Source organism: Corella eumyota, chromosome 5 (assembly GCF_963082875.1).
Source record: "Corella eumyota chromosome 5, kaCorEumy4.1, whole genome shotgun sequence".
Lineage (NCBI taxonomy): Eukaryota > Metazoa > Chordata > Ascidiacea > Phlebobranchia > Corellidae > Corella > Corella eumyota.
Window position 1 is genome coordinate 15,012,731 of NC_137494.1, and position 16,076 is coordinate 15,028,806.

General features: G+C 34.0%; 2 protein-coding genes and 1 pseudogene across 2 annotated transcripts; 2 read left to right on the plus strand and 1 right to left on the minus strand.

The window, feature by feature from the left end:
* Positions 1-2,702: 2,702 nt before the first annotated feature.
* LOC145753586 (tRNA N6-adenosine threonylcarbamoyltransferase pseudogene) lies at positions 2,703-4,284 on the plus strand (annotated as a pseudogene).
* Positions 4,285-4,776: 492 nt separating this feature from the next.
* Positions 4,777-10,350, plus strand: LOC145753587 (superkiller complex protein 3-like). The gene is made up of 10 exons (XM_082569991.1): positions 4,777-4,866; positions 5,335-5,582; positions 6,338-6,494; positions 6,718-6,928; positions 7,347-7,584; positions 7,927-8,104; positions 8,434-8,598; positions 9,092-9,247; positions 9,642-9,813; positions 10,202-10,350. The coding sequence occupies exons 1-10, from the start codon at positions 4,777-4,779 to the stop codon at positions 10,348-10,350; spliced, it is 1,764 nt and encodes a 587-aa protein (XP_082426117.1).
* A 1,586-nt stretch (positions 10,351-11,936) lies between these two features.
* On the minus strand, positions 11,937-15,679 carry LOC145752584 (uncharacterized). The gene is made up of 4 exons (XM_082568890.1): positions 15,515-15,679; positions 15,277-15,438; positions 13,603-13,650; positions 11,937-13,051 (listed from the first exon to the last, which is right to left on the minus strand). The coding sequence occupies exons 1-4, from the start codon at positions 15,603-15,605 to the stop codon at positions 12,234-12,236; spliced, it is 1,119 nt and encodes a 372-aa protein (XP_082425016.1). The 5' UTR covers positions 15,606-15,679; the 3' UTR covers positions 11,937-12,233.
* Between the last annotated feature and the right edge of the window lie 397 nt (positions 15,680-16,076).

Below are 16,076 nucleotides of genomic sequence, written 5' to 3' on the forward strand. Positions count from 1 at the left end.
CTGCGTTGTTTGCACCTGAAGCACCGTTTCGTTCTTTTAAATTTTCTTTTTTTTTGTAATTTTGCACTTGCTTAAGGTCTCTTGGGGCTAAGTCAGCATGGTTTGCGGTAACCAAAGTTTCGTATATTTCTCTTGGTTTTTTGGTGGTGGCCACTTCTTTTTTTATTTGCTCCAATAATTTCACTGGTGTTCGTATATACTGAGAACTACCATGTTTTTGGTTTCCGTGCACACTTAAAGAATCTGGAAAATTACCAATATATTCAAATAAAATGATTCCTAGTTGTTTTACTTTATTCTGTGTAGGACTATGTTGAAGCCATGTCACCCTTCTTTTAAAATTATTATCCCGCCTTAAATTACAATAAGTTCTTCTAAGAATGAAAACATTTTCTTTTTGTGCTTGTGGTACAATCGGCTTTCTTTCACGGGCAGTAATTACGCAATATTTCCCTTGGCAAATTTCAACATATCTTATTTTATTATCTATTTTTAAATATAAATGAGATTTATAGGAACATTTGTTCCATGAACCACAATCATCGACATTTTTTTGCAACAATGTTCTGTCACTACGCAAAAACCTTTTTCCTGCCATTGGAGAAATAATAATAGAGGTATTAGATTTTCTTCCTCTGGGTACCAATTTGTTTGTAGTAAACGAGGTAGTTAGTTTTGAAATTACATCATTTGTATCGGCAAAGACTCCTTCGTTATCCCATTGCGAATCTGATATTTGCTGTTCTTGCGCAATATCCATTTGTTTGGTTTCTTCCGTAATTGTTTTCAATGGAGTTGTACTTTTTAATTTAAAATTTTCAGCATCATTTTTTAATGGCGGGTTGACATCTTCGATGACTTGTGAATCAATAAGACCATCATTAGTTAATTGGGGTTCCAGCTCTTCAAAATTGTTATATTCATTAGTATTAATGTTTGAATCATTTAGTAAGTCGTCGGTGTCAAAAACCGACGCCTTTTTCTTTTCACATTCAGAAAAATTATAACAATTACAATCTTGATTACTTGAGGCTGGTGAAGTATTATTTGATAACGAAATGTCGTTGTCAAAATTTGAAGGGTCCGTGGTACAATTATTCAAGGGATTTGTCATGTCATTGCAATTTGGTGACAGGGAGACTTGAATTTCATTGAAATCTGCATTATTATTATTAAAAAGAAGTGAAGTATCATCGATCGTGTGATATACCTTGATTGGAGCTAAACCTAAGTTTTTTCTGTCCGTAACTAAAACAAAATGGTTTGGGGTCCAAGTTTGTCCAAGTGCCTTTTGAACGGAAGTTGAACTGGACCACAGCAAAAGAACACATGGGCTTTCTAATGTGAAATCGTTTTTGCCTTCATTTAAGTCGCAAGAAATAGGCATGTAGGTCGTATTTAAACCTTCGATACATCTATCAAAAACGCCATTGACAGGCGGATATATCGTACGAATAGGTATTCCGATGGCACTGGAAGCTGCATGTATTGTCCAGGCGGAGGAAAAGTTGTTAATAGTAGCACAGTTGACAAATGCTTCATTAAAAGTAGGTGAAAGTAAGGGCAATAAATCATTTTTATGCCGTGTTATATACAGTTTCTTATTTCTAGCCATTTCTAGACATGTTTTTACCTTGATTTCAGCAAAATGATTTTGATCACCATAAATGGACTGCGATATAGAGTTAAATAAACAATTACCATCCGGGTTGGAAAAACATGGCGTTTTTTCATATAGAGGGCCAAATTTTTGTAGTAATTCTTTGCTATAAGAGTCTTCACTTGCGATAATATTTTTTGTTAACTTAGGTTTAATTTTATTGACTAGCAAATCACGTAACAGCAGATTTTCAAATCGACACGCCTTTTCTAAATTTTTTATTCCAAGTTTCGCTTCTTTCGTTAGTCGCTTTAAGCTTTTAGAATAGTCTACAGAATCGTTTGTTTTAACACACCTTAAGCAAACATATTCAAGTGGAAGATTTTTTAATTCTTGCATCTGTTCATTGTTCAATTGCTCACAGTAATCATGGTTCCAGTACTGACAATCTACACAGTAGATTGCGTCGCTTACGCATTCTTTCTTGCATGATCCACAAGGATAACTAGTCGTTTTTTTCAATTTGTGTTCTGCATTAAAATAAGAACATTTTGCTTAAATTAATACACAATTTAATTAACACATTAATTCGAATAATCGTAGGCTACTTACCATTCTGTTTTTCTTTTTTATCTGTTTTGTTTAAATATTCTTTTTTCCAGTATCGCTTCATTGTTTTAAATATGCTTTGTAGGACTTACTATTTTTTACACGAAAACAGACGACTTATATATATTATTTGCATTAAAATAAACATTTGAACTCAGTTACATAAAATGTGTACGATATAAAACATTCCTACGATTGGGAGTAAAAGGTCTCCCGCTGCTGAAATAAGGCCAAATGAATCACAAAGAAACAAACTAACTACAGTTTTAGTTACAAAGTCGGATAATCCAACACGTGGTCACTTTAAGCTTTTTTTTACGTTTTTGACAAACGACGTTTTAGGACCTTTATGATCTCACAGGTAACTGCGTGTGTGCTGTGGTTCGTACAAAGTATTACAATGTATATACTTACACAAAAATAATAACACTCACTTTAAAGTTTGTGGTGATCTGCAGTAGGCTACGTCGACAAAAACGAAAGGTTTGATAATATGTTTTTTTTGCAATTTAAAATAATCGTTACTGGTTTGTTGTCTTACTTTTCGTTATTTCTTTTTAAATATTTATTCAACTTTTAGTAATTTGTTTCAGCCAAATCTAATATAACTTTGACTTAAAGTATTTTTTGTATAAATTTTATTGTAATACTCTTTTGTTTTAATATGTTGGTTTACCAAAAAATAGATGTTCCGTTTAATTCAATAAAACAAAATTTGGAAATTTTTGATGTCGAAACCAACAACTAGAGCTTTATATAAACACCCCGGGCCTTTCGTAAACAACCCGGGCCTCATATAAACAACCTATGCCTTGTATAAACCCGGGCTTCATATAAACACCCCGGGCCTCATAAAAACTCGTATAAAACACCCCGGGCCTTATTTAAACACCCCGGGCCTTATATAAACACCCCGGGCCTCATAAAAACTCGTATAAAAGACCCCAGGCCTCATTTGAACCTCCCGGGCCTAATATAAACTCGTATAAAACACCCCTGCCCTCATTTTAACACCCCGGGCATCATAAAAACTCGTATAAAACACCCCGGGCCTTATTTAAACACCCCGGGTATCATATAAACTCGTATAAAACACTCCTGCCTTCATTTTAACACCCCGGGCCTTATTTAAACACCCCGGGCCTTATTTAAACACCCCGGGCCTTATTTAAACACCCCGGGCATTATTTAAACACCCCGGGACTCATATAAACACCCCGGGTCTCATATAAACACCCTGGGCTTCATAAAAACTCGTATAAAACACCCCGGGCCTTATTTAAACACTCCCAGGCATCATATAAACACCCCGGGCCTCATATAAACTCGTATAAACCGATCTGGACTAATATTAATAGCCCAAGCCTCATATAAACACCATGGGACTTGAATAAATACCACCGAAGCTCTTGGACTCACCCCGGGATTCCCGCGCATACCCCGGGCCTCCCGTTGTATTGCGTACACTAAAGGTCCTGGCATGGGTGCTCCTTTAGTGTCAGTAGCAGTGGTAGCAAGGACTCTGGCACAAATATGGAATAAACCTTTAATTGGGGTTAACCATTGTATTGCCCATATAGAAATGGGACGGTTAATTACGGGGTCACATAACCCAACTGTGTTGTATGTGTCTGGGGGTAATACTCAAGTGATAGCTTATTCTGAGAACAGGTATCGTATATTTGGTGAAACGATTGATATTGCTGTCGGTAACTGTCTCTTCACCTGAAGATTTATGTTATTCTCTACAAGAAACCCTCTTTGCTATGCTGGTTGAAATTACCGAACGTGCGATGTCACATTGTGGGTCCGAAGAAGTTTTAATAGTAGGAGGGGTGGGTTGTAACTTGCGACTTCAGGAAATGATGGAAGTTATGACCCAGGAGAGAGGGGCAAAGTTGTATGCCACTGATATGAGGTTTTGTATTGATAACGGGGAAATGATAGCCCAGGCAGGTTGGGAGATGTTCAGATCTGGGTTTAATTTAATTGACAAGCAAACTCTGTTGGAAGATTCTTGGTGTACGCAAAGGTTTCGAACTGATGAAGTTGAAGTGACTTGGAGGGATGATTGAGTGATGATGTCATAACAGTGATGTCAAAGGTGATGATGTCATAAGTAGTGATGTCATAGTTAATAATGATAAACATTCGTGATATACTACCAACAAATTTAAACCTTTTAAATGCAAGAAGTTCCATGTTAAATGATGTTATAAATAATAATATTAATCATTTTTATCATTTTCAAGCACTCGGTAATGATTCAAAGCTTGACTACACAAGGTCTTCGGTTTAATTCCCACTGCTTCTATGTCAAAGCATTCTTGATTATTGTGAATCTAACAATTGTTAGGTTGACCGTCTTGCAATATGGTATCAAAATATTTAATTAACAATGAAAAGTTAGGGCATAAGTAATTTTTAAAGTCCTGATATTAAACGAAAGTTAAAATTGTTTTGGTTCTAATCGCTGTTTTGTTTTAGAAAATTTATTTTAAATTTGCCGATTTTGAAAATCATATTTTTTTTATATTTTTTAAATGAATTTAGATTATTTTTAAATAATGTCAAGTAAAAAAGTTAAAGTTGCTTTAAAACTTGCTAAACAGGAAATTCAGAAGAAAAACTTTGAAGAAGCAATAACACATTGTAATGTAAGTAATTATCTGTTAAAAACTTTTTATGATTTTTCGACAACTAAATATATATAACTTATTACACAAGGTATGAGATCATGACAAATCACAAAAAAAATTTTAAACAAAAAACTTTAAACTTACTAATATTGATCATATTAACTTTATACAACCAATAAAACCTTACTAAATCTTCTTACATAGATGCTTAAACAGGTTTTAAACCAGTTTTCAAATGCTGTAAATTAGTGTACCAAAATAATAACATTTTTTGGTATATTTTTTTAAAAAGTTGGCAAAAATAGTAGAGAAATTTTATTAAAGCCTATTTTAAAGCGTAGTTAAACTCATTTTAAAACATGATTTAAATGCTTTATGTCAAATACATTGTTAATAACAAGAATTGATTTTATAAAATCAATAATATTTTAACATTCTTCATTGACAAAACCTAAAAATTAACTTTGTTTTTTGTTCTTAATCCAGGAGGTTTTAGACAGCGACCCTCACAACTATAACGCTCATGTTTTCCTTGGCTTAAGTTATGCTGAGTTATCTCAACTCAAAAACTCACTAGAGTCTTACCACTCTGCTATTAAGTTATCACCTGATGGAGTGTTAGCTTACCATGGATTGGGAAACCTGTTTACAAAACATTGGAAGGGGAATTTAACAAAAGAAAATATTAAAGACAAGATTTTTGCTTATGAAAATTTGATGCGCTTATCTGATAAGTAAGGTTTTATTTTTTGTTTAATTGTCACTTTTCTGGGCTATTTACGATAATATTTTTATATAAATTTATCCTCGATGTTGGAGGGGTAACTTCACGACCTAAACTTAGAATAAACCGGCAGCATGGTGTAGTGGTAAGAACACTTGCTACACCACACATGAGGTAGTAGTTTCAATCCCCACTGATCTCATGCTGTAGCGCCCTTAAGTAAGGCGCTATAAACAGTACAAAGTCCTGCTGAGTCAGCACCTAATCAGCAGCATAATTATCGAGCAATTATAATCTATATTACTCCTGCCGCAGGCAACTCGAGACTGGGTCGGGGTAACTAATGTTACTCTATGTTTAAGTTGGACTTTCCCACATTTGACTTTCCCACATTGAGGATAAAGATGTATTTAAAATAAAATGAATAACAACTGTTAACTCGACCTAGTCTTGGGTTGCCTTTGGCAGTTTGGTATATTATAAATTAAATTTACTTATCATTTAAACTGTTAATTAAGTGTTTGCTCAGCATGAAAGCAGTGGGGATCGAACCCAGGACCTCATATAGTGTAATAAATGTTTTAACCACTACACTACGTCAACTGGTTTGTTTAAAAAAATAGAAAAAATAGAAAAAGTAGATATCATTTTTTAAACTTTAATTATTTTTTAAACTAAATGATATTAATTGAGTTTTAAAAATTCATTTTTTTGATGATCAAATGCTGACAAAATTCTTGATTTTATCACAATTCTCTCCAAAAGTTATTGCCAAGTTGAAAACTATAAAGAAGCAATCAAAATATTAAATTCCGAATTGGTTAAATCATGTGAAAATAACAAAACATTTTTAAAATGTGTCATTGATGTTATTGTAGCATGTAAAAATCAAGTTTCAGAGCTAAAAGAATATTTTCAGTTCGTAAGTTTTATTATTAACATTTAGTGTTTTAGTATACTTTAGTTCATAGCCAATGGTCAGCATTTTAATTGTTATAATTTAAAAATATTCAATTTTCTGAAAATTTTTTAAAAATAATTATTCCATAAATCTTTTAATTAATGTTATTTTGTTAAATGTAAAATTCAAACCTGTATATTATATCAGTATAACCTTAAATTTATTACAATTATTTTATTTACAGATTTTACAATCAGTTTTCCAATATTGTGATCTACCAGACATACAAATATTGGACAAAGAAAAAGCTTTAAGATCAGCTCTGTTAACTTCACCCAAGATATTTCCTGATAGTTTTGTTAAAGATTTGGTTGAAACTTCCCAAGAAATGTTAAAATCTGATTCCCAATTTGCGATGGATATCTTAGTTCAGATTCAACTGCAGAATGGATTCGGTAAATTTTTATTTATTCTCAGTTTTATATTCTTAATTTTATTGCCTGAATCTAAAAATGTTATTTACTTACACCACCAGTCTAGAGTTTTTTTGTATTGATTTATCCTCAATGTGGGAAGGCTAACTTTACGACTTAAATAAAGAGTAACATTTGTTACTCCGACCCAGTTTCGAGTTAACTTTTGCAGTTTGGAATATTATAGATTATAATTGCCTGGTAATTATGTTGCTGATTAAGTGCTGGCTCAGCAGGAGTTCGAACCGTTTATAGCTCCTTACTCAAAGGTGCTATAGCAATAGAGCGGTGGGGATTGAACCCACGACCTCATGTAGTGTAGCAAGTTTTCTTACCACTACACCATGTTTTTAACAATATAAAAATAATTTATGTAAAATGCTTTACATTTTATTTTCAGATAATCTTGATATATCATTGGACACTTACAAGCAACATATTTCCAATTATAATGGTCTATACAAGGATATATTACATGCTTATAACTTCTATAAAAAGGGGAAACAAAGTTACCAACAAATAGTTGAGTTATTAGAGAAAGGGTTGAAAGTTTGTTCTGATTTTTTGCCAGCTTATACTTGGTTGAATAAGGGATATATTTACCTGCATCAATACTTCACAGCACAGGACAAAACAAGGTAGAATTTGTTTTTTGTTTTTGGCCATTTTGACGTTTGAAATTCATTTTTGTTGTATATTTCTATACTTAAAGTTGGTAGACTAAATTTTCAACCTAAGCACAGAGTAACTTTTGTTACCCTGACCCAGTCTTAAGTTGACTAAGGTGGTTTGGAATAACATTTATTACCCTTTTTTAAAGGGCGTAACATTTATAGCATCTTATTCAAGGGCGCTATAACATAAGAGCTTTGGGGATCGTACCTATGACCTTATGTAGTAAAGCCAAGTGTTCTAACCACTACACCACGCTGTTGACTTTTAAAAATTGACTAAAAATCCAATTGAAATTATTTTTTTAGGTTAGCGTTACAGTTTTGCAAATTTGTTGAAGAAAATAAGGTAACCAATATAACTTGGTTGGTTAAGATTTCAAAGATATCTGAAATTAAAATTGAAATAATGAAATGTGAGGCTGAAGCACTCAGTAATTCTAATAATCTTTCAACTAAAACATCGGCCATCGATGTCTATGAGAAAGTAAGTTTTTGGTTTAGTTTCACTTAAACAATTTCTCTTTTGTATATTTATTTAACCTCGATGTGGGAAAGTCGAATGTGTGACTTAAACATAGAGTAACAATTGTTACTTCGACCCAGTCTCGAGTTGCCTGTGGCAGTTTGGGATATTATTAATTATAATTGCCCAGTAAGTAAGCTGTTGATTAAGTGCTGGCTCAGCAGGAGTTTGTACCATTTATAGCACCTTACTCAAGGACACTCAAAGTCTCTTATTGAACTAGTGTATATTATCTTTCCACCATAATTAATTTTAAATTCATGATATCTAAATAAAATATATTTTATTAGTTGATTTCTATTGAACCTAATTCTATTCCATCTCTTATTGGGATCTCAAGATTGATGATAAGTTTAAACAAATTGAACGAAGCATCAAAATATTTGGAAATTGGACAAAGTTTAATGGACAACAATCCAGTTATACAAAGTTTAACAACTTATCTACATTTTCTGGTGAATATTTTTGTACTAAATATACAAATTATATAAATGACATAATCTGGCAATTAATACATGAGCTTAAAACAAGTTGTGGTTGTAAAGTTTGTATATATATAAGTTTAATTGCTCTGGCAGCATGGTGTAGTAGTTGTTAGAACACTTCCTACACCCGATGAGGTCCTGGAATCAATCCCCAGTGCTCTTATGCTGTAGTGCCCTTAAGTAAGGCGCTATAAACGGTATAAACTCCTGCTGAGCCAACACTTAATCAGCTGCATAATAATCGGGCAAATATAATCTATAATATCCCAAACTGCCACAGGCAACTCAGGAGTGGGTCGGAGTAACTGATGTTTCTCTATGTTTAGGTCGTGCATTCGACTTTCCCACATCGAGGATTAAGATATATACAAAAAAAAGGCAACTCGAAACTGGTCGGGGTAACAAAAATTTTATGACATTGTTAACCTGTACATTTATAATTTATCATTATATTTATTTCTAGAAAAATGACCAAGTTGATGTAATTACTAAACTGACAACACTTTGCCAGGAAAATCCAAACTGTTTTGATTCCCATTTTTACTTAGCCAAAATAATGTGGAAAAAAGATGAAGCGTACAGAAAAGATAAATCAAAATGTCTGGCTACTTTTTTAAAGGTTGGTTTTGTTTAAATTTCATTTCATCTTAATTTACTTGTGTTAAGTTTAAAGTATCATTGACTTTTGGATATTGTCTATTTTTTCTTATCTTTTATGAATTTAAACTGATATGGGAAGACTGACTTTCTAAATATATGAAAAATAATAAGTAGCAATTACTCTTATTCTATTACAGTAAATTAGTAGTAAAACATATCACACCATCTCTATATAATGCAGCTTAGTAGATAATATGTCAAATTTACAGGCTTACAAAAAAATAAAACTGCTATTTGTGGTGTGAGGGTAAATTATTAAGCAAATATTAGTTGAAAGTTGCAACCATATTATGACAATTAAAATGCTGATCGTATGGCGGGCCATTGATTTGTATTAACCCAGTTTATTTTAGGCAGCCAAGTTGGAGCCATACAATGCTGAATGTTTCTTGTACATTGGTCACTACTACAGAGATATTAGTAAAGATTTGTTGAGGGCCAAGAAATGTTATCAGAAATGTTTAGATTTGGATCCATTTAATGATCAAGCTGGAGCAGCATTAGCTGATCTGCTTACCAATGAAGGTTTGATTATTAAGTGGTGTAGTTGTCAGAACACTTGGTTTTACTACATGAGGTCGTTGGTTCGATCCCCATTACTCTCATGCTGTAGCGCCCTTCATTAAGGCGCTATAAACGGTGTGAAATCCTGCTGAGCCAGCACTTAATCAGCAGCGTAATTACCGGGCATTTATAATCAATAATATCCCAAACTGCCAAAGTCAACGGGAGACTGGGTTGAGGTAACTGATGTTACTTTACGTTAAAGTTGTGAAGTTGATCTTCCCACATCAAGAATAAATAAATAATAAAAAAAATTAATCCTATAGAATTTTTATCAATTCACAATTAAAATTTTTTTTTATGATTTTTTTTAATGATTTACAATTCAAATTTGTTTTTTAAATTTTAGGTAATTTTGATTCTGCTATTCTTTTGTATGAGAAAATCACGAACTTTAGTGCCCCTGGTGGACAAAAATGGGCCTGGTTACGATTAGGATTATGTCGGTTAAAAACTAAAGAAACAACGAGTGCCATTACTTGCTTCAAGCTGCATTAAGAGCGGATGCCAGTGATTAGTAAGTGGAGATTAATAATAAACTAAATACTTGATTAAAATCTAATATTTTGTTCATGTTTTTGGCTGCTTTTAAGATGCTGGTTGTAACATCTAGGCATAGTGGTAAGAACACTTGCTACACCACACATTAGATCATGGTTCAATCCCCACTGCTCTCATGCTGTAGCACCCTTAAGTAAGGGGCTATAAATGGTATGAACCCTCCCTAAGCCAGCACTTAATCAATTATCGGGCAATTATATTGAATAATAACTCCAACTGCTTAAAGCAACTCCAGACTGGGTCGGAATAACTGATGTTTTTATATGTTTAAGTCGCGCATTCGACTTTCCCACATCAAGAATAAAGATATATACAAAAAAATAAATAAAAAAAAACATTGTCACAACAAATAAATGTGTGTTGTTATTTACCCAATAAAACAATTTTTTTTTTTTTTAAATAATATGGAAATAAATATTATATTTAATGTTGTAGTATATGCTGGGAATGCTTAGGTGAAGGTTATTTAAACAGATGAAGTTACACTGCAGCTTGGAAGTCTTTCAGTCAAGCTCACAAACTTAATCCTTCTTCAGTGTACACTGTGTACCAGATGGCAGCTATTAAACAGGTGATTATATTATGTGGGGTCTTGGGTTTGATCCCCACTGCTTCTATTTTGTACCTACCTAAAATAAGGCTGTAAAAATTAAATGGACCCATGTTTAGGCTGTAAAGTTACTATTTTTGTGGATTAATATGGGTTATTGTGTGAATTTTAGACTACTAAATTGTCTTAACTTTTAGAATTTATTTTCTAGCTACCGGGATATCACAACGAAGCAATTGAAAAATATTTTGAAGTTTTAAAAATAAAAGAAAATTATGTTTCAGCATTAAAAGGTAAATGTAACAATATATTTGTAAGTAATATTTAAATTAAGTGTTACAATATTTTAAATAATGCGGCTATAATATGCCAGCAACAGGAACTAAACTTGTGACTTCAGGTCTTACTTAAGGGTGCTACAACATGCCAGCAGTGGGAATCAAACCCGAGATCTTAGGTCTTACCTAACAATGCTACAACATGCCGGCAGTGGGAATCAAACCAAGAACCTTAGGCCTTACTCAGGAATGCTACAACATGTCAACAGTGGAAATCGAACCCAGGACCTCAGGTCTTACTTAGGTATGCTACAACATGCCAGCAGTTAGAATCAAACCCAAGACTTTAGGTCTTACTTAGCATGCTACAACATGCTGGTAGTGAGTTCAACCCCAGAACCTCTGGTATTTTTCCAATAGCATGCAACTTTTAGCAGTAGGAATCAAGTCATGGTTTTAGGCATAAAAGATCATGTACAGAGCTATCATATAAACTTTTTGCTAAGTCTAAGTTCTTAACATTAAAATATTTATTCAAAAAAGTTTAACTATTGTTTTTAACAGGCTTGGGTGAATGTTATTGCTCGCTTGCCAGGCAAATGTTATTTGAAGGTCGATATATAAGTATATTTTGATTTTGTTAAATTTAATTTTGGATAATGTTTAACTCTTGATTGTAACAATTGAGGACAAAGTTTATTTTTTAAATTTATTCAAGCATCACTACGCGCAAGCAATAATCACTAAATATTAATGGATATAAAAACAACATAAATTCATATTTTAAAACAATAATTAAACAAGCAATTATATTTAATGGTTATGTACAACAAAACAATATTTAAACAAAAAGATTTTTAACAATATGTTAAACTTGGTTTTAGTATTGTACTTGTATGGACCATGGTTTGTAACAAATTTAAAATAATTTGGCGTTGTTTTAAAATAACTGATTTGTTGAATTTTGCTGGGTTTTGTATTTAAATGGAATTTTATTTGCTTAACTTTTCTTTGCAGATTCTCAAATTATTTTCAGATAAATTGATACTTCTTTGTTTTTCTTCATCATTTAAACAATCAGTAGCTTGTTTGTAAGCTTCGATTGCTTCGGTGAACTTGGAAACTGCTTCGCTGTATTGAGAATTGCGATAATACCACCAACCAATGTTGTTTAGGAGACGTCCGTAAACAAAATATTTTTGTTTATTCTTGATCGTATTCATCAATCTGAGCCCTTCTGTATTTGTTTGAAAGTCGTCGATGTCTGCCAACTTCTCGCAATATCCGATATCACTCAAACATTCACTCAGTTTAAAAATTTTTAGTTCGGCGTTTACTCCAGGTAAGTTTTCCACTCTTGATTTAAGTTCATGCATGAGTGGGATCACGTGATGCTGTACAACACTTTTCATGTTTTGATCTTCTTCCAACATTTCTTTAACTGAATGCATTATTCCACTAACACACAACCTCATATTATTAACATCATTGTCCGGGTCGTTTTTATCCTCGAATAAGATAATTGCGATCGAGTTAAATAGAATGGACTTCAGGTATTTCTTCTGGGCATGAAGATCACCAGCTACAGAGTCGACTTCTGATGCAGTTAGCTGAGTTTTGTTTCGAATTATTAAAGTTATTTTGTCTCTGATCTGAGCAACGCGATAATACTTTTTGGTTTTTAAACAAGCAAGATAGGAAAGTATAAGATTTGAGATGTTTTGTATTTCTGGGTCGTATTCAGAATGCTTCATTGTTGCAGATAAAATGGCGTCGAAATTATTTTCAGTTTGTAATTTGTGAACATTTTCTAACAGAATTAAATATTATGAATTTGTTATCAGTTTTTTGGCAAATTATTGGCTTAGAATTTGTAAAAATAAAAAAGTTTGCAACCGTACAAGGTTGCCATTTTGAAAAAATGATATATTGCGTCATAATGGAATTTTATTTTTTTTTGTATATATCTTTATCCTCGATGTGGGAAAGTCGAATGCGCGACTTAAACATAGAGTAACATCAGTTACTCCGACCCAGTCTCTAGTTGCCTGTGGCAGTTTGGGATATTATAGAGACTATAATTGCCCGGTAATTATGCTGCTGATTAAGTGCTGGATCAGCAGGAGTTTATAGCGCCTTACTCAAGGGCGCTACAGCTTGAGATCAGTGGGGATTGAACCCACGACCTCATGGTAGTGTAGCAAGAGTTCTTATCACTACACCACGCTGCCGGTTCACGCTACCGGAATTGCAACTGACTTGTTACGTTTATGTGATTACAATTTGGGTTATTTTTTTGTTATGTAGGGGACTTTGTTGAATTGATATTTTTTAAAGTTTTTTTTAAGCAACAAAACTTACCTTCGTGGTCAATAATTTCTAATAGTTCTTGAATTGTGATAGATCCACCTAAAAGAACAAATATTTAACATCCGCAAGGTAGAGCTAGCGAGCTAATTTCGGCTGTCATAAGGTAAAAAAATAGGTGATAGGTAATGTGACATTAGATCAAAAGTTGTTTAGTTTTTTTTCACATTATTGCAACACCATTTTTATTTCAGCCTAATGTTTTCGATAGAATAAAATAATACACTCTTTAATAAGTTATAAAAACCTATTAGTGTAAGGAGATATTAAAAAAAAATAGAGTGAAAATCAATAACTTTTTTTGTATATATCTTTATCCTCGATGTGGGAAAGTCGAATTCACAACCTAAACATAGAGTAACATCAGTTACTTCGACCTAGTCTCGAGTTTCCTGTGGCAGTTTGGAATATTATAGATTCTAATTGCCCGATAATTAAGCTGCTGATTAAGTGCTGGCTCAGCAGGAGTTTATACTGTTTTTAGGGGTCGTACTAAAATACGCCCGGGGTAAGCCCGGGGGACCCGTGGTAAGTGCGGAAGTCGCGGGGTGAGTCCAAGAGCTTCGGTGGTATTTATTTAAGTCCCATGGTGTTTATATGAGGCCCGGGCTATTAATATAAGTCCAGATCGGTTTATACGAGTTTTTATGAGGCCCAAGAGTGTTTAAATAAGGCCCGAAGTTTTTATACAAATTTTTATGAGACTTGGGGTGATTAAATGAGGCCCATGGTGATTTATACGAGTTTTTATAAGACCCGGGGTGTTAAAATTAGCCCAGGGGTCTTTTATACAAGGTCCGAGTCGCTTTATCGAGTTTATATGGGGCCCGGGGTGTTTAAATAAGGCCTGGGGTGTTTATGTGCGGCCCGAGGTGTTCTATACAAGTTTAAATGAGGCTCCGGTGCTTTATACCAGTTTATATGAGGCCCTGGGTGTATATATAAGGCCCTGGGTGTATATATGAGGCCCGGTGTGTATATATGAGGCCTGGGGTTTTTATATGGAGCCCGGGGTGCTTATATGAAGCCCGGGGTGCTTATATAAGGCCCGGGGTGTTTTATACCAGTTTATATGAGGCTCTGGGTGTAAATATAAGGCCCTGGGTGTATATATGAGGCCCGGAGTGTTTATATGGGGCCCGGGGTGCTTATATGAGGCCCGGGGTGTTTATATGAAGCCTGAGGTGTTTATATAAGGCCCGGGGTGTTTTATACAAGTTTATATGAGGCCCTGGGTGTATATATAAGGCCCTGTGTGTATATATGAGGCCCGGAGTGTTTATATGGGGCCCGGGGTGTTTAAATAAGGCCCGGGGTGTTTAAGTGCGGCCCGAAGTGTTCTATACAAGTTTAAATGAGGCTCCGGTGTTTTATACAAGTTTATATAAGGCCCTGTGTGTATATACCCTATACCCCGGGCCTCCCGGGCGTATTTTAGTAGGACCGGTTTATAGCGCCTTACAAGGGCGCTACAGCATGAGAGCAGTGGGGATTAAACCCACGACCCCATGTGTGGTGTAGCAAGTGTTCTTACCACTACACCACGCTGCCGGTCGGCTTGAGTCGCATTATTTTTCATAGTTTTTTTATATTTGTTTTTTTTATTAAATGTTAGTGTATTTAAAACTGAAAACTTTGTAAATCTATTTTTATATCGGGGTAACTTACCAATTTGTTGTTTTGGTTGGGTTGCAGTTGTGCTTAAATGTGACATAGACGACGATAATTCTGCCTCAGTTGTTTGATTGGTCACGTTGTTGGCTCCAACATTTCCCGCATTTTCTTCATTTCTTGCATTTTCTTGTGGAATTTTATAGTGGGTAACTTGGTCTGCAACAATATTGTTAAATATTAATTTTAAAGTTTAAGTGTTCCTACCACAAATTAAGTTAAAGTTTAAAGTTACCTGCATGTTCGACTTGCATTCCTATCTCTCTGTTATCTTGTTTATAAACGTTAACTTGAACATTAATCTGAGAACCGTCGTTATTTGCCATTTTAGAGATTGTTTAAACTTTAAAGATATGCTTAGTATTACTAGATGCTAGCTTTTCGTTGGATTGTCGCGAACAAAAATGAATTCATCACCAAGGCACCGTCCTTACAATATAGCAATATCGTTTCCCTAGTTACCTCTCTCTGTTACAATGCTAGGGTTGTTATTGGTGTAATTCGAAACTGCCTCTTTCTTTTGTAATTAGCGGTCGAACAACGCACCAATGTTGTTTAAGAGAGTTCCGTAGACTGAATATAATCGTTTATTCTCGTTCCTTTCAGCCACCTGAGCCTCATTGTATATATTGAAAGCTTGTCGGTACCTGCTAACAAATATTCAGTTGGCGTTTTAAACATTTTTTTTTTGTATTTATCGTTATTCTTGATGTGGGAAGGTCGAATGCGCGACCTAAACATAGAGTAACATCAGTTACTCCGACCCAGTCTTGAGTTGCCTGTGGCAGTTTGGGATA